The sequence below is a fragment of the Colobus angolensis genome, unplaced genomic scaffold, assembly GCF_000951035.1.
Source record: "Colobus angolensis palliatus isolate OR3802 unplaced genomic scaffold, Cang.pa_1.0 Scaffold26, whole genome shotgun sequence".
Lineage (NCBI taxonomy): Eukaryota > Metazoa > Chordata > Mammalia > Primates > Cercopithecidae > Colobus > Colobus angolensis.
The window spans coordinates 6737433-6757238 of NW_012115821.1; the positions used below are offsets into that span (position 1 = coordinate 6737433).

A 19806-nucleotide genomic window follows, 5' to 3' on the forward strand; every position below is an offset into this window, starting at 1 on the left:
AATGAATTGCATTCTGAATGGCTGGCAGGGGCATCATGGGTTGACAGGATAATTCTAAAACATCCGTTTAATAGAAGGCTCTTGCTCAAATGCCATTTTTACCCTGGTGGTGGCAAATTTTCTTAAGAATTTGACCTAATCAAATGTTTCTAAAAAAGTTTTCACCAGGAAAAAAAAATAAGAAAAAATATGTAATGTGGCCATAGCCAGCTGCTGTAAGTCCTGAAATTGCTCAGGTGGCAGCCAGACTGAAATATCTGGGGCCAGGCATCATGACTTACTCATGTAATCCCACCACTTTGGGAGGCCTAGGCGGGCGGATCATGAAGTCAGGAGTTGGAGACCAGCCTGGCCAATATGGTGAAACCCCGTCTCTACTAAAAAATACAAAAATTAGCCAGGTGTGGTGGCGTGTGCCTGTAGTCCCAGCTACTCGAGAGGCTGAGGCAGGAGAATCACTGGAACCTGGGAGGCGGAGCTTGCAGTTAGCCAGGATCATGCCACTGCACTCCAGCCTAGGTGACAGAGTGAGACTCTGTCTCAAAAAAGAAAAGAAAAGAAATATTCAGATTGCCAGTTTTGTTCCTTCACTTTCTTTAACATCTGAGGAATCGGATAGAGCAGCACAAATGGGAATCTATTCCTTTTTGGTAATTGGAGGCTCTGTAGTTGACTGATAGATAGTAGCAACCTAATTGATGTTAAGATTCACATTGATTTCTTCCTCACTACTAAATGAGGATAATGATGAGACCTCCCCCTGGCCCCCATGGTGATTATTCAGTATCTGTCACAGATTTTATGTTCACAGCACCTAGGAATGAACCTGCATCAATCTTGTCTTTGAATCAGTGTTTTTCTTTATCTCAGATCAGTTCCTGCCATTCCCTTAGGTTGTTTTGTATCTTGTCTTTCAAAGAGAAAAAAGTGTATAGCCTTGTTAGATGTGATTCCCTGCCCCTTCTCCCCGAGACAGTAAAATGAGCAGAGTACTCCAGGAAAAACAGGAAAATTGAAGTCAGCAACAGCAGCTTAACTGTGCCATATTACCCTCTTTTTGTTGGAAATACATTGTTCTTTTTCTTTTCTTTTATTATTAGGGGCAATGTGGAGATTAACACAATCTGTGATCGCATTCCTTCACATGGTCTAAATTTGTTGCAATGTACCATATTTTTGATATGGCCATCTCTCAAGGCAGCAGTATTAGAATGAATCAGTCTGAATTACACATGTGTTCATGAATCCCTTTGAAGGGTTTCAATGTTTAATTAAAAACAAAGATGAGCACTGAAGTCCTTTAAAAGCCATGTTGCCTGTTTTATAGTTTCTCTAGAATTGTGCATATCTTAAAAACGACAGTGATGCAGTCTTATTAGTAAATGTTTAGGAGAATCAGATCACATCCAGTAGCATTTACTACAAAATAAATTATAAGGCTTGTAGTTGAGACTTTGCCTGTTCACTATATAGTTTGGAAGAAAAAGTTCAAAACTGTCCTATTAACCAACATTGTAAATCTGTCTTGCCTTGGAGGGACATGCTTACAAGTTTGGAAGTGGCAATTGAGCTTCTTTATCATAGTAAGCTTAAGAAGCTTGGGTGTACCTCCAGATTTTAAGAGCTATTATGACAGTATTTGTGTGTTTGTTCAGTTCTCTGATAGATCCATTGATTTGCATCTCTAAATATAAGACTGTTCTGGCTTGAAATGCTTAGAATTCACCTGAACAGATATTAGTACAAGAATGAATTTCATCCTGAAGTTGATACACTTTTGAATAAATGCTGTAGTTTAATGGTAGCACAAATATACTTAAATTTTTCCAAAAGCAATAAGGGTTTAGACAAACCATGATTGAAGTAAGGCCAATCAAGAATGTGTACTTTAGAGTGTCATTAAATAAGGAGAGTTTAAGATGGTAATAGGAGTTATAGGAAACTCTCAATGGTGCAATTGTAAATTCTAGCTTTTTGACAGGTAAAGCACTGTGAAAAAAAAAAGAAAGAAAAAAATGGAATCGAACTATGGTCTTTTAAAATAACAGCCATAACCTTTATTGTGAAAGCTGAACTGCCTGTTCCTTATGAGTCAAAACTAAATTAAAGTGAACTAAGAGAAAGAATGTACATTAAGCTTTGCAAAATTGTGAAATTAATATTCCAGCCATGTCACCTTCACCTGCATCGGGATTGAGCAAGGGTGAGAGAGAAAGAGAAATCAATTCCACGAATTTTGGAGAATGTCCGAGTAAGGATCTGCTGAAAACTTTTGTCTCTCCATTTTCATTCATCTTGTTTGATGTTCTCATTGGTCTGGGGGCCTGGGGAGAAGTTCAGAAAAGAGAAGGAAGAAAAGAGGTGCATGAAGGGAAGTGCCTTGGAGCTCTTGTTGACCAAACGCAAACCAAAGACAAGATGGAATAAAAAGGGTTTTGCATGCCCTTGTCAAGTCTGGAAATGTGTTAGTATGTCTGTAGTAATGGAGACACCAGGAAGTTTCTCTGCAAACCTGGTGGTTCCATTCTCTCTAATTATCAAAGGAAGTCTTTTGACTGCTTTATTGAATTGTCACTGACATTACCAAAAGGAGACTAACTGCAGAAATTGTTCATATGCAAGGGCTTACAAATGAAAACTGAACAAGGTTTTCTTAGCTCTATTTGATTTAACCTCACTCAAAAAAAAGTGATATTAATATCAGAAAAATGGTTCTACCTTACTGCCACCTAAAAACTTAATTGCAATAAAATCTGCCTGAAGTAAGGAAGGAAACCATTTCAGGGGAAGTAGTTTAGAAACTTCAATGCCTCTAAGAAGAGGTGGCCTCGGAGGACACAGAAGAGAGAAATTTCATAATCCCATAATGTGTTTCAGTACTGATTTATTGCCAAAGTTATATATTGGGGTAAATGGCATTTAGTTGGTAGAAGAGTAGAATTGTTAAAATGCCAAAATTGAAGTAGCAGAAGACTTTCTTTGTAACATGTCTGTGTGTCGATGTTTATATCTGTGTTTTCTGGCTCACTGTTGTGTCTTTAACATCCCTAGTGTCAGTGGTCATCTTCCTTTTCAACAGAAAACCTTTAAATAAATTTGCCATTTTCCCACTGATTCTCAGAAGGAAATGAAGCTTTTTTTTTTTTTTTCATGTGGACTAAACGGTGTGATAAGGCTAAATCTGTTGGCCACAACCTCCCATACCGTGCCAGGTCACACCTAAATGAGCAACAGTTGGCAGAAACTTGTTACATTTGGTGTCACTGTAGGATGGGCAAATGTTCCGGTGTTAAATGATGCTGGGAAAAATGGATCTGGGCTGGAAGTCTCTGCAGAGGCTCGTTCGTTGTTCCCAGAAAGGCCACACACTCAGCAGACCTAAAACAGACTCTGCCAGGAACCCAGTGCTGGCTGGACAGCACCAGTGGTCTGTTTCGGTAATAATCCTCCTGCTTGAGTGAACCAAAGACGGAGACACAACTTGATTTAATTTGTTGTTTCATTGAGGCTATTACAGCAAATATCCTTTAGCCAGCTACTCGAACAGAAAGAAAATATTGTTACCTTAGCGTGCTCAAGAAAATATTACTCTCAAATTGTGTTTATGGGAGTCCTGTGCTGTAGCTTAGCTCCATGTTCTGGGTATTTTGCAGCTTAGCCTCAGCAATTATAATAAAAGCAGTGGATAGAAAGCACCCATTTACAACCCTGGCACTGAGATAGCTCAAGTAAAAAGATCAGATTCAAACTCCTCTGACTTGTACTTACTGGTCATTTGGTTTCTTGTCTGTTGGTGTATTCATTCACTATACGTTTTAAGTTTGTGGGTGAATCACTAATAAGGGACATCACTTCGCCAACCTAAAATCTAAACATCCACCTTCTTCCCTATTCCGTTGTATAAAACTGGAGAAGAAAAGAATTAAATTCTCAGGCCTGCACTTTCCTTCAGCCCCAAATCCAGTTAATTAAATAAGAAGGTATGCACTACAGCGTTTGAAAATCTCCTTTAGGATTCATTGCAACTGAATCATAATTTTTTCCCTTTAAATAAAAGATACGTCATTTTATAGGTCATAAAACACCCAATGTATACATTAAAATATTAAGTAAGAATTAAATAGAAATAACCCTCTTTTACTTTAGTGAAGTAACAGAGTGGTGTATAGAACAATTTCATGTATAGTAAGTATTTTCTCATGGAAATTACATTTCTTTTAAAAAACAAGATACTCATTTTAAAGCCCTGGACCATTACTGAGCATTGAAAGTAAAATACCAAGTTATTGGAAAATGAATTAATACTTTTAATGCTGAAATATCATAGGCAAATTCTAGAGTAAATCAGCCATTTTGGCAATGAGATATATGATTCATTAATATAGACCTTTTGTCATCACCATTGATCTTAAGGATTTGGAGACCTGGCTGATTTTGGTAATAGTATTGAAATCCTAATAAACTTTGTACAGTCATCCCTCAGTATCTGCCGGGAATTGGTTTCAGGATACCTGCATCCCCCACCAAGGTTATAAAAATCCATAGATGCTTAAATCCCTAGAAAATAGCATAATATTTGTGTGGAACACACACACACACACACACTCCTTCCTATATTATTTGGTTGTTTGTTGTTTATGTATTTATTTATCTATTTGAGACAGGGTCTCACTCTGTCAACCAGGCTGGAGTGCACTAGGGCAGTCATGGCACACTGCAGTTTTAACCTCCCTGGCTCAAGCGATTCTCCCACCTCAGCTTCCTGAGTAGCTAGAACTACAGACACACACCATCACACCTGACCCATTTTTTATTTTTTGTAGAGACAAGGTCTCACTATGTTGCCCAGACTCAAATGCCTGGGCTCAAGCGATTCACCCGCCTTGGCCTCCCAAAGTGCTGGGATTGCCACTGTAAGCTACTGCACCCACCTCCTCCTATATACTTTAAATCATCTCTGCATTGCTTATGACATCTAATACAATGCAAATGCCATGTAAATAGTTGTGATACTGTATTACTTAGGAATAACGACAAGAAAAAAAAATCTCTACGTATTCATCACAGCTAAAACCATTGTAGGTCTAACAAATTTTCTATCTGTGATTGGTTGAATCTAAGGAAGCAGAACCCACAGATATGGAGGGCCGACTGGATGCAGAAATACTAGGATGTTTGAGAGTAATTTTTGGCAAAAATGATCTAACAAATTATTAGCATTGCTAGTCTTAATTATTTTAAGGAAGAAGAAAGTGACTTAAAGATAAATCAGAAAGTCTGTTTAAACCAAGCTGTTCTCTTTCATCCTCTAGCAGAGGAAACATCTGGTGACTTAACATGACTTCAGAATCCTTAGAGCCAGCTTCAGAGGTGGCGCTGACTTAGTCTGAGTTCTCTTCTTGGACATGGTCACCTGCTTTGTGGTGTGGCACATCATACTTTTAATTTACTTAATTCCCCTTGCAAGAATACTGAGGAAAGCAGTTAATGCTGACTATTTGTAGTTACGGATTATGGCTTGGGGTTGATTCAGAATTATCAAACAGTGATGAGTCCTTTGAAGAACTTTAGGGCTCAGTGACTATTTCCACTATTTACTTTATCCCTATGTCTTCTGTTATTTCACTTGTTCAGAGTATTTTGTTTCTTTGCCTATATTGAAAAGCTTCCATCTGATCAAGCACCACCATTCTTGTCCTGCAACTGTGTTCATCTTGGAGGTATCACTGCTTTTATCAGAAAAATAATCCATCTCTTTTTTCTCCCCTCTCTGCAGTTCCAGATTACCAGGAACAGGATATCTTCCTCTGGAGAAAAGAGACTGGATTTGGATTTAGGATTCTGGGTGGAAATGAACCAGGGGAACCTGTGAGTCTTTTGCTCGTCTCTCTCCCCAGCATATTTTTCTAAGGCTTCAAAGCAAATTGGCAACAATGACAAATCACCAAGATTTGTCCAGCTAGATGCAACACTGGCTCTTTCATCTTGAGTAGTATGGGTTTTTCATTGGGTTTTGTGGAGCACTGTTTGTCTTGAGGAAGAAGAGACTAGATTCTTTCTAAAAAGTTTGTATGAGTGTTTATGAAAAGTGGCAGCTGCAGCCTCTGTAGACCACCCCTTTCCCCCAAGGGAGCCAAAAACAGAAAGCAAAACAGGATAATCATCACCTGATATAACAGTGGCCTGGTCCTTCTGGCCAGGTCCCTTCACTCTGCCAGCAGGTACTGGGCTTTGTATATTGAGTTGCTGGTGTGCAGAGAGTATTTCATGAAGCCTTATGAGACAGTGATTGGAGAATGTCAGACCCCTGCCTTTACAAAACTTGAGAAAGAAACCTGAGTAAGGGTCAAGAAACATTGAACTTCCCTGGATCTCAGTGACCTCCATTTTGGAATAAGTTTAGAATAACATAACAGGGTTCTTTTGAAGGAAGAAAAGAAAACTAAAATAGGTATTGTTAATTTCCTTGTGATAATAACAGCCATTATTCATCGAGCGCTTACTATGTGCCAGGTTCTGTGCTAAAGGCTCTTAACATACATTCTCTCATTTATCCATCAAACCCACCAGTTTATCACGTTTTCACATTAAGAAAAAGAAAGGCAACTTGCCCAAGATCACGGAGCTACCAAACGGAGGGACTGACAAATAAGGTCTGACTCGAATCCATGTTCTTAGCAACTATTTTGTCAAAGTTCTTTGCAAACTATAAATGCCACGTAAAGGTAACTATAGCATTATTGTCTGCTGGAAAGGCAAGGCAGGCACAAGTATTCTAGCTAAGGTTTAGTGAATGGCAAATATAACAGCAAGACACTAACTATAAAGAATGCTCTGCTTTCAGGTGCTAAAAGACTTCGAAAATGGAGATGTCCAACCAACTTTTGCTTCATTCATTCCTTCATCTAAGAGTATTTATTACATATTCCCTGTTCCTAGGCATGATGCTAGACTCTTAAATAAAAGTAATATTAAAATTTTATTATCAGAGTTGTATGGAAAGAGAGTTTTTAGGTAGCTCGGAAAGAAGAATAGGTTGTACGATGAAGGGAGAAAAGTGATTTATATCTGCAGAGGAGAAAAAGAAAGAGTGAGTTGTCAATAGGCCACAGATAAACATCTGGAAACTAAGCAAGAAATATTCTTTCCACCATTTAATAATTGTGGCAATACTTAGCACAATGTCTTGTACACAGTGGGTGCTCAATAAATGTTTGTGGCATGGCTGCAGACATGAATGAATGAATTGTTCCCAGAGATGTGAAGGCCATTGATGTCACAGTAAATGTAGGAGAGAAGTGTTTCATCCATCGTTCAATTATTCAACAGATTTATATTGGTCACATTGTACCACTGGGTGCTGCTGATACCGACGGCCGCCTGAGGTCTGGAGATGAATTAATCTGTGTAGATGGGACGCCAGTAATTGGAAAATCACACCAGCTTGTGGTCCAGCTTATGCAACAAGCTGCCAAACAAGGCCACGTCAATCTCACAGTGCGGCGTAAAGTGGTTTTTGCGGGTATGTATTTCATTCATTCCTTCAGACAGTGCGTTGTCACTTGATTCACAGAAAAGGCCTCCTTCCTGTGTCTGCCTCCTTGAGCGTCTATTTTAGCAAATGTTTGCAAATGTGATCAAGCTCAGAATTTCCAGATGGCTTGCTTCTCTCAAACCCTGCAAAAATTACTGTCATTCTAAAGTACTTTAATGTGCCGTTTGCATATGTTCAACAAAGTCTTCCAGAGGAAGGCTTGTTGAATATATATTACTTCCCTTCTATCTCCTTGCAAATCAGAACTTAGCCATCCTCTTCATTTGATGATAATCCTCAACAAATGAGGTCATTATGAAAGTCAGAAGAGTTGTAGCTTCATATCAAGAGAACAAAAATTGGGTTTGTGCAAAAAATAAGTTCATAAAAAAGTTACTGATTTCTTACTGTCCTATGTATTAAACCAAGATTTTTTTTTTATTTCTACAAGAAGGTTGTAGAGCCAGCCAGTTCTAGGTCAGCTTTGATTCCTTCTTCCTGCCCATAAGCTTTGAACTTTAAATCTCAAAATACTACATATCCTTTCAGGCTCAGCACAAATATAACCTTCTTCCCTCGGAAGTTCCTCCTTCCTCCGACTACCTTCAGATTTTAGCATTCCCTCCTTGCCATTCTAGTGACTCATGGTTTACTTCCACATCAGAATCTGCCATTTTGAGACAGTGAATTGTGTGAGTGTCTATCCTTTCCCTTGACCTACCAGCTTCCTGAAAGCTCACGTTGAACACACCTTGATTGTTCACCTTTGGATGCAGCTCCCACCTTGAAACCTTTGAGACAGAACCCAGAATACAGCAGAGGTGATTGTCTTCTATCAGTTGCATTACTGGAGAAATATGACCTGAAACATTATGAATTCTCGTGGCATTAATATTAGTGAAACAGATACCTGTCAGATCAAATTAATTGGTACCTTGTTTTTGTTAAAAAAAAAAAAAGTATAACCTATTTTAAATGGTATATGATTAATTATAGAATGAAGGTGTTAAATTCCAGCGTGAGAGTCCTACCTCCTGCATCCATGGAAGACAGTGTTAATCTGCTGTAGGTTATGTCCCTAGAGCTTGTTTGTGGCCTCACAATCCTTCTTAACATAGTATTTCATGCAGCTAAAAGCAGTCAGCTAGAACTGGTTTTTGAGATGAGATGAAAACTATCTGGCTTCCCTGGCCCAAATAGAAATAGTAAGGAAATGTGATTTTTTTGTTTCAGGTTTATTTTTTAAAATATTAAATATTTTGGATTTTTAGCTCTGTGTAAAAGACGTGTCAAAACTATGAAGAGACATTATGCAAAGCGAACTAGTCACAAAAGGAGAAAGAGTGATTCCCTTTATATGAGGTACCTAGGGTAGTCACATTTATAGAGACAGAAAGCAGAATGATGGTTGATGGGGGGGGTGGAGGAAATGGGAAGGGGAATTAGTTTTTAATGAGTACAGAGTTTCAATTTGGGAAAATGACAAAATTCTGGAGATGGATGATGATGGTTGCACAAAAATGTGAATGCAGTTAATACCACTCAACTATATGCTTAAAAATGGTTTAAAATTTTGTTATGCTTATTTTTCCACAATTAAAACAATCTATGAAAAGAGAAGCTTTTGAAAATAAATACAGTCTGATCCAAAACTTGGACACAACACACATTTTGTTTTTGGCATAGTTAGTTCCACCTACTCTATTGGCTGTTTAGGAGCACTTTAGTAACACTAGCATGGTGACTAAATTCAGAAGGAGGCCAGTGTATCCGGTTCTGTGATCAGAGTAGATGTTGACACCTGGAAGCTAAGAAAAGAAGCATGTGTGTCTCACAGGTGTTGTCATGAACCCCACATAGGGCAGGTAGCCTCAACGTACTGTCACCTTACTGTTTGTTGCCAGATGGAAAAAGCTGAGTGGAAATGTGATTGGAAAGTAATGACAATATGAACGTGCATCCAAGGTTGTATCTATGAAGCCAAGATGGTGGTCTTCGCAGATGTAGCCCTCACCTACCCTTAGGCCCTTCCCTTTGTGCAATGGGGAAATATTTCACAGCAGGTTGATCTTGCTGCAAACTTGATTCTGAGTGTGGATGTCGACATATAGCATGCTATAAAATAACAAACACTATTTGGGAGTCCTATTTGGTGTTCAGTAGGATCAATGTTCGTAGATACTGAATGGCTAATATTTGTCAAGAGAAGCTGCTTTCAATCCGTATATCCAGGTTTTGTGAAACCAGGTGCTGTCTCCTCCCCTCGGTTCATGTTTTGATTTCTTACGGGAGTTGCGGGAAGGAGGGATGGGCAGCAGGATGGAGGGGCTGCCGGACACGGTGATGTACGCGTGCATCTCTGTTACAGTACCCAAAACCGAGAACGAGGTGCCCTCGCCAGCCTCCTCTCATCACAGTAGCAACCAGCCAGCCTCGCTGACAGAAGAGAAGCGCACCCCGCAGGGCAGCCAGAATTCGCTGAACACGGTGAGCTCGGGCAGCGGCAGCACCAGCGGCATTGGCAGCGGTGGCGGCGGGGGCAGCGGCGTGGTCAGCACTGTAGTGCAGCCCTACGACGTGGAGATCCGGCGTGGGGAGAACGAGGGCTTCGGCTTCGTCATCGTGTCCTCGGTGAGCAGGCCCGAAGCAGGCACGACCTTTGGTGAGTGCTGAATGTGAAATCGCCCAGGATTTCCTACCATGCCTGAGAGTTTTTGTTCTCTTGTGAGTGAAAGCTGAGCCAGACCTCATGAGCAGAAATGCTTTATGGCTTCTTGCTCTGGGTAATTAAAGATTTAATTGGGGATGGAATTGACTTGGTAGCTTTTTCCCTTTTGAAGGTTGGGAATATTTGTTTGGCCCTTTCAACTTCCACCCTGAGAATGTGATCACGCACAGACAACTTAAAGCATACATCAGATTTGCGTGAAATTTGAATAGCAGCCGGGCGCGGTGGCTCACTCCTGTAATCCCCGCACTTTGGGAGGCTGAGGCGGGTGGATCACTTGAGGTCAGGAGTTTGAGACCAACCTGGCCAACATGGTGAAACCCCATCTCTACTAAAAGTACAAAAATTAGCTGTGTGTGGTGGTGCATGCCTGTAATCCCAGGTACCTGGGAAGCTGAGGCAAGAGAATCGCTTGAACCTGGGAGGTGGACCTTGTAGTGAGCCCAGATCGTGCCACTGTATTCCAGCCTGGGTGACACAGTGAGACTCCATCTGAAAAAAAAAAAAAAGAAAGAAAAAGAAAAAGAAATTTGAATAGCAACCCCTGGACAGCATACAGAGTCTACAGTTTTTGCCAAAGCAAAGCTTTTGAAAGGTATTGAATAGGATAGCACTAATTGCAGGGGCCTCAGAATGGTCTTAAGAATATCTTAAGAGTTTTTACAAGGAGCATACGGCTGTAGAAATGCTCTAGGAAAAATAGAGGTGTAAGGAATAAAAATACTACAGGAGATGCTAGTCCACCTCATCTGTGTTCTTTTTCTACTGTATTCCCATAGGAATTTTTTTAAAATTTTAAATAATATTTTTACTGTTGCTTGATTTAAAGTCTGGTTAAAATCTGAGTTAAGAGTCATTTGATTTTCCTGTCTCATCCAGACATTGAAGGTTTCAGCAAAGTATGTAGAAACACAATTGTCACTTTCTCAGAAGGTTCAGTCTCTGCTGGGTACACTAGCAAAGACCAATAGAAACCCAGATGATTGCAGAAACTAGTGATATATGAATGTTTCCCATTGCGATGGATTGATTATAGATGTACACTCCAAAAATGATCCACCTTCCTGATTGAGTAAAAAGTCATTTGTTATCTCCCGAGCACATTTGTTACTTACTATGGAATACAATGGGAGAAGGGGAAGGGCTGTGCAGGCTGTGCAGGCTTTTCAAGTACTTCAGCTCTATCCCTGAATGACTTACCCACTTGGAAACTGGCTAGGATCAGCAAGGTGCTACACCCCTTTAGCATTCTCATCCAGTAGAACTCACTTGGCCTCCGTTTAGTCTTGGTGTGTTGCTTCCTGCTAGAGCTGTCTCCCTGTAAGTTTTATGTTTAACAGGGGACAGTGACTCAGCCAGGTCTATGCATGTGTGGCTGCAGTAACAAATGTCCATTACTAACAGTGCTTTTTGAGCTACATTAATAAAGTCATCATAGCATGTCATGGATGGATGACCTGAAATCAAAGCAAGGTTTTTTGGTTTTGTTTTAAAATTTATTTCAGAGACTTTCCTGCTTAATATAAAAATAAAGAGAAGGAAGAGGGGAGAAAGAAATCCCAAATTATTTTCTTCAGATTTACAATTTGACTGTCTCCATGCATCCTGTGATGTTCCTAACTATTTCAGAATTGTCAGTTTCACCTTCTAGAAAGAAATAGCATATATGTCAAGTGGCAGGTTATGTGTTATATAATGAATATTGTATTCACACTCACAATTTGGTCTTTGATTGTTTTCCTTTGGCTCTTACAACAAACAAATTAAACTTTCCCTAATACCTTGCATGAGACTTCTGAGCTTTGCTGAGCTTTCCTCAGACCTGCTGTTCGATACCTTTGTGACACCAATTGTCCTTGGAGATCAACTAAACTTAGTCAAGACCTTGAATTTTAGTATGGGAGCATTCCAGCACACCTACCTGTTGTATTCTAATAGACTGTTAACTTTTAAAAATTATCTTACCTTGATGTTCCATCCTGTGATACAAGCTCAGGCAAATCTGCTGAAATTCAAAGGAATTAAAGCGCATTTTCCACATACGTTACCCTTAAGGTCCAAATTATGACAGAAGAGCCTACTCAGTTAGTTGTAATGTCCCTCATGTTAATTTTGTCACCCTTTCCAAAAGGTAACTCAACTGCATAACTACCTTCATAGTCCCCAGAAAGACAAATTCTCAAAGTAGGTGAATATGCATAAGAACTTTGAAACTCAATACATGATTAACTAGATTAACTAGAAATCTGTATCAGGCCTCAAAGCCAGCCACCTCTCTCAAGAAGTTAGCAATGACATGCAGTGCCTCAAAGTGCACGATAAACCTTTCTCTCCAAATGCACTTTTTCCGGTCTTTGATATTGTGGATGTGCAGTAACTGATGATGAGAAAGGAGATGATTAAAGGAAAAAGGGTGAGGAAAGATTTGAACCTAGCTTTGGATCAATGTCGTCAGCCTAAATAGGTACTAGATTTTCATAGTCCTTTGAGGGAATTTTTGTGAGGCAGGAGGGTGATTTCAGAGCTAATGAACCAGTCGGGCCACACTCTGAAAGCACATAAGACTAGCTGCTTGAGGAAAGGTCCTAAAAGGAAAAATAAGCTTCAAGGTTGGGTGCTTTCTTGGCTCATCTCATAATTATGCCCATTTTCTAAAGCTTTCATCATTCTGGGGAGAAGGCAGAAAATCTGAGTGTTTGTTCATTAGGTGTTTTCAGATTGAATTTTTGGTGCTAGCAGACTTATGCCTCACCAGATGCCCAGTGATTATTTTTCTAAACGGAGAAGGAACAAAACATTGGCAGAAGCTTAAACAACAGCTGGCAAAAATGAAGTGACATGAACACAGAATGAGTAAAAGCATCCATCCCAGCCTTGGGTATCACATTTGTAGTCCCAAAATAAGCCAACAGCGAGTTATTTTGGGGCTCTTAAAAATCTTTGAAGTTGCCAGCTATCCCAAATTTTGTAATTGGTTTAAGGAGGAAACCTGGGGATTCCCCTGATTTTGAATCTGGAAAGGATGGCAGCAATCGATTCTAGTTTCAGGGCAGTAGCTCCTCATACAGACACCCTGAGTATTGCCAATGTTTTGACCATCGGTGCAGAGCTCTCCTTTAATAACATTTGCTTAATGCTTTAATTAATTAACACTTAACCTTCTCTTTCCCTTTTCAACCCTTTTTCTCTTCCCTTTGCTATATTCCCACGTAACTTTAAAAAACTTAAAACTCAATATCAAAGCAGGCAATGCATGTGTGGCTATGCCTCACAAAATAGGTCGGATTATTGAGGGGAGCCCTGCTGACCGCTGTGGCAAGCTGAAAGTAGGAGACCGGATCTTGGCAGTAAATGGATGTTCCATCACCAACAAATCCCATTCAGACATTGTGAACCTAATCAAGGAAGCAGGAAACACAGTTACCCTCCGCATCATTCCTGGGGATGGTAAAGTATACCTCTTATCTCTCTCTCTCCCTCTCTCTCTCTTTCTGTCTTTTCCTTTTCTCTCTCTCTCTTTCATTAGTGTTCATGTAACTGAATAGTGTTAATTTAGTGGCAGCTTCATTCATCCTTAACAAAATATACCCATTAAGTAAAAGTGAGCCACTGTTACTAACCCATATCTCACCCTCTTATGTAATTAATCCTTTAGCCCTGTGACCCTGTCTTGCTGCAGATATAAAAGTTTCAGAAAAATCTTCACCCTTTCCTCAACTTATTTAGCTTTTTGTGTCCTTGTCTTCAGCACTATAAAATAGTTTTAATACCGGTAGTACAGATCCGCTGATATGTGTAATATGAACTGTATAATCTGGTGACATGACAAAACCTGCATGGTAGCAATTCAGAGCCAATACTATGGTTTTTTTAGAATAAGTGAATGTATCAAAGTTTTTTATTTAATGGGAGAATCTAAGAGTTTGTGTCTACTGGATTTGTCCCTAATTTTTGTATGTGAATGAAGAAAGAATGAAATCTCTATATTTTTGATAGATTGTATCTGCATTAAACTAGGCCTATCCTTATTTGTTTGTTTGATTAGTTAAATTCAAATCTTTGGTTCTTTTATATAACTTCTGCCCCTCAGGGAACACTGGCATTGTCTGCAGTGGGTGCAAGTAGCATCTAGTGAGGTCAGACATGCTTCAAAACATCCTACAGAACACAGAATAGCCCTCACAATAAAAAGTTACCCAGCACAAAATACCAATGCTCATTGTATTATTCATGTTTAATAAAAATTAAGTTGAGACTGAGTGCGGTGTCTCACACCTGTAATCCCAGCACTTTGGGAGGTCAAGGCGGGTGGATCACCTGAGGTCAGGAGTTTGAGACCAGCCTGGCCAACATGGTGAAACCCTGTGTCTGCTAAAAATACAAAAATTAGCCTAGCATGGTGGCACATGCCTGTAGTCCCAGCTACTTGGGAGGCTGAGGCAGGAGAATCGCTTGAGCCCAGGAGGCAGAGATTGCAGTGAGCCGAGACTACGCCACTGCACTCCAGCCTGGGCAATAGGGCGAGACTCATCTCAAAAAAAAAAAAAAAAAAAATTTAAGTTGATACACTAATGTCAGGAAGTATAGATCCTTTAGAGAATTAGATCCTGAATATTCACTTTATTCTAAGCTTACTCTGCCCTGGAGAGGAAAGTGACACTTGTCCCAAAATGTTTAAATGTCTTTTTTTAGTCTTACTATACATGTTATAAAATATATATTCTAAAAGTCAGTGAGTATTTCTCAGAAAAAATCTGGTTTATAAAGATAGTGTGATAAAAACTCTATGCCATGTATCTATAAAATAAGAAAATCAGACATTTCATCTGAAAGTTATTTACCAAATGAGTATTTTTATATGCTAACTGCTAGAAAGTGAACATTTTTATAGTTCAAGATTTGAAAGGTATAGCCGGTGCCTTAAGGAAAAGGTAAATGCAAAACCAAACAGTAAATGTTTGAAAATTGTTGGTTCCAAGAACAGAAAACTTTCTCTGCACCAAAAATATCCCACACTAAATATGGAGCAAAAAAATGGCTTCTTGAATGATGGTCTACTTCACCCTCCTTCAAATGCATGGTTAGTCATTTACCAACTGGTCTGGAGTTCATTCCACCAATCCACCACTCTGGAAAGGTATTACAATTTAGGAAAGTGGTCACAAGATGATAGAACATAGGTTCCTGATGGGAAGGATGAAGGGAGCCAGAAAATACAGTGAGAAGTGATTGAGAGAGCCAAATGTGGTCCAGACATCCCTCCTTTCATTGCGCTTCATTTTATTGCACTTTGCAGGTACTTCATTTTGTACAAATTTAAGGTTTGTGGCCACTCTGCTTCAAGCAAGTCTGTCAGTGTCATTTTTCCAACAGCAGTTGCTCACTTTGTGCCTCTTTGTCACATTTTGTCCTAATTTGTCCTTTAAATCATGAGATTTAAAGAAATAAACCACCACCCTGATCAATCAGCAGGCATCAACATCAAGACAAGACCCTCCATCGGCAAAAAATGATTACAACTCACTGAAGGCTCAGATAATCATTATTAGCATTTTTTAGCAATAAAGTATTTTAAAATTAAGGTATAGAATTTTTTTAAACATAATGCTATTGCACACTTAATAGACTATAGTATAGTGTAAACATAAATTTTATATGCACTGGGAAACCAACTAACAGTATTTCAAGCTTTATTAGTATTAATTATTATTATATCTGCTGTGATGACCTGTGATCAATGATCTTTGATGTTGCTATTGTAATTGTTTGGGGGTGCCACAAACCATACCCACGTAAGAGGACAAACAAATAATAAGTGTCATGTGTGTTCTGACTGCTCCACTGACTAGCCATTTCCCATCTCTGTTCCTTTCCTCAGACCTTTTCCAAGATAAAGCAATATTGAAATTAGGACAATAAATAACTTTACAATAGCCTCTAACTCTTCATATGAAAGGAAGAGTCACACATCTCTCACTTTAAATCAAAAGCTAGAAATGATTAAGCATAGTGAGGAAGGCATGTCAAAAGCTGAGATAGGCCAAAAGCTAGATCCCTCATGCTAAACATTTATCCAAGTTGAGAATGCAAAGGAAAATTTCTTAAAGGAAATTAAAAGTGCCACTCCAGAGAACACATGGATTTTAAGAAAGTGAAACAGCCTTATTGCTGATATGGAGAAAGTGTGAGTGGTCTGGATAGAAAATCAAACCAACCACAACATTCCCTTAAGCCAGAGTCCAATCCAGAGCAAGTCCTCAATTCAGTAAAGGCTGAGAGAGGGGAGAAAGCTGGAGAAGATAGTTTGAAGCTAGCAGAGGTTGGCTCATGAGATTTAAAGAAATAAACCGTCACCATAACATGAAAGTATAAGGGTAAGCAGCAAGTGCAAATGTAAAAGCTGCAGCAAGTTTTCCAGAGGATTTAATTATTAAGATCATAGATGAAGGTGGCTGCACAAAATGACAGATTTTCAATGTAGACAAAACAGTATTCTATTAGAAGAAGATGTCATTTAAGTCTTTCCTAGCTAGAGAGGAGACATCAATTCCTAGTTTCAAAGCTTCAAAGGACTGGCTGACTCTCTTGTGAGGGGCTAATGCAGCTGCTGACTTTAAGTTGAAGCCAGTGCTCATTTGACTATTCTGAAAATGCTAGAACCTTTCAGAATGATGCTAAATATACTCTGCCTGTGCTCTAGAAATGGAACAACAAAAAGCCTGAATGACAGCACATCTGTTGTTGCTGTGGTTTATTGAATATTTTAAGCCCACTATTGAGACCTACTGCTTAGGGGAAAAAAAAATTTCTTTCAACATATTACTGCTCATTGACAATACACCTGGTCACCCAAGAGTTCTAATGCAAATGTACAAGGAAATGAATGTTGTTCTTATGCCTGCTAACACAACATCCATTCTGTAGTTCATGGATCAAGGAGTCATTTTGACTTTTAAGTCTTACTATTTAAGAAATGTATTTTGTAAGGCTATACCTGCCATAGATAGTGGTGGCTCTAATGGATTTGGAAAATCTTCTGGAAAAGATTCATCCTTCTAGATGCCATTAAGAACATTTATGATTCATGGAAGAAGGTTAAAATTTGACATTAACAAGATTTTAGAAGAGGTTGACTCCAACCTTCATGGATGACTTTGAGGGGTTTGAGACTTCAGTGGAGGAAGGAACTGCAGGAGTTCTTTTGTGGTGGAAATAGCAAGAGAAGTAGAATTGGAAGTGGAGCCTGAAGATGTGACTGAATTGCCATAATCTCATGATAAAACTTGAATAGACGAGGAGTTGCTTCTTATGGATGAACAAAGAAAATGGTTTCTTGAGATGGAATCTACTGGTAAAGGTGTTGTGAACTTTGTTGAAATGACAACAAAGAGTTTCGATTATTACATCAACTTAGTTAATAAAGCAGTGGCAGAGTCTGAGAGGATTGACTCCAATTTTTTAAAAAAAAAGTTCTACTGAGGGTAAAATGTTATCAAATGGCAACACGCTGCAGAGAAATCTTTCGTTAAAGGAAGAGCCCCGTGATGTGGCAAACCTCATTATTGTCTTATTTTAAGAGGTTGCCACAGCTACCCAACCTTCAGCAACCACCACCCTGATCAATCAGCAGGCATCAACATCAAGACAAGACCCTCCATCGGTAAAAAATGATTACAACTCACTGAAGGCTCAGATAATCATTATTAGCATTTTTTAGCAATAAAGTATTTTAAAATTAAGGTATAGAATTTTTTTAAACATAATGCTATTGCACACTTAACAGACTATAGTATAGTGTAAACAGAAATTTTATGTGCACTGGGAAACCAAAGAATTTGCATGACTCACTTTACTGGAATACCTGCTTTTTTAGTGCCATGATCTGGAACTGAACCCATGATATCTCATGCTTTGTGTATGAAATTAGACACATTTATCTACATGCCATGGAAAGATATCAAACAGACTAACCCAAAAGAACAGGACCCAGGGATTGACTTTCTGGGTTTATAATTTGTCAATCTTATTGTGGGAATGAGAATGTCCAAAACAGGAAGGAAAGAAAGTACTCCCCAAGTGAAGAGCTTAGAAAAAGAGTTTGAAGTCAGTAAAGACATAAATACTCAGAAGCGACTTATTCTACAGTGCAGATAGTAGATGTTGACTTAATGAGATACACAGCTGGGTGCAATGGCACATGCCTGTAATCCCAACACTTTGGGAGGCTGAGGCAAGAGGATCACTTGAGCTCAGGAGTTCCAGACCAGCCTTGGCAACATTTTTATAGTAGTAGAGACATTGTCTCTACTAAAAATTCAAAACAATTAGCTAGGAGAGGTGGCTTGCACCAGTAGTCCAACTATTTGGGGCAGGGGACAGGAGGCGCTGAGGCAGGTGGGTGGCTGGAGTCCAGGAGGTTGAGGTTGAGCTTCAGTGAGCCCTGATCATGCCACTGCACTCCAGCCTGGATGACAGAGTGAGACCCTGTCTCAGAACAAACAAAATAACACAAAATATCCCGGAAAAAAAACTTTTAAGCCTGAACACCAAAAATTATCATGCAGGGTGGATTATCCAATAACATTGGCATTATAAAGGCAATTTTAAAATTTAAATACATAGGAAATATAAAATTCACATAGATATCTTGTGCTACCTTGGTTAGAAACAAGTAAACATAAAACTGGTACAAGATAGTTGAGGATTGATATTTTTTATGGCAGTACATGTTCTGCTGAGCATGTGATTTCATCCAAGATGTTTCAGAAATTTGGTTGATATGATAATAAACCTCTTCTCTGGTTACTTTGTAAGTGCCAGAAGCCAGGTAAAGGGAATCAAGTCTGGCAAAGGATGAATATTTGATGCTCTTTTTTTTTTTTTTTTTTTTTTGAGATGGAGTCTCGCTCTGTCGCTCAGGCTGGAGTGCAGTGGCACGATCTCGTCACTGCAAGCTCTGCCTCCCGGATTCACGGTGATGCTCATATTTTAAGTGGGTCTGAGAAACAGCATCTTGGAAATTAGAGTTGAAGCAGGGGAGTTAGATTTCTCAAAAGATGTGGGAGATCCAGGAGGATTTTGCAAACCCCTAGAAGACAAAGGTGACCATTACAGTTCAGTGAAGAGATAATCACGCTGGATCCACTTCCTTTCTGTGAAAGTGTGTTGGACATAGTTGATTCCAAGGTACAATGGAGGTGCCGATGCCTCAGGTCTCCTTCAGATCTTTTACTCTAATATTTACTTCATCAAGTGACCCAAAGGCCATTTGTTTCATGATATCTACAAGGAGACTGAAGGCCTTAACTTAGAGTAGTTTCTGAGCTCTTAGAAATCTATCACGTCTGCAGCCAGGCATGGTAGCTCCCGCCTGTAATCCCAGCACGTTGGGAGGCCAAGGTGGGTACATAGCCTGAGCTCAGGAGTTCAAGACCAGCCCAGGCAACATGGTGAAACCCTGTCTGTACTAAAATACAAAAAATTAGCCAGGCATGGTGGCACATGCCTGTAGTCTCAGCTACTCAGGAAGCTGAGGCACAAGAAT

General features: G+C 39.4%; 1 protein-coding gene across 2 annotated transcripts in view; it reads left to right on the top strand.

The window, feature by feature from the left end:
* MAGI1 (membrane associated guanylate kinase, WW and PDZ domain containing 1) overlaps positions 1-19806 on the top strand; it is a 275228-nt gene that overhangs the window by 239222 nt on the left and 16200 nt on the right. For both annotated transcript variants that reach the window (XM_011947180.1, XM_011947179.1), the window contains exons 14-18: positions 2168-2251; positions 5777-5868; positions 7330-7522; positions 9903-10196; positions 13506-13709. In XM_011947180.1, coding sequence (XP_011802570.1) covers positions 2168-2251; positions 5777-5868; positions 7330-7522; positions 9903-10196; positions 13506-13709 — 867 coding nt within the window. The remainder of the gene's footprint in view (positions 1-2167; positions 2252-5776; positions 5869-7329; positions 7523-9902; positions 10197-13505; positions 13710-19806) is intronic.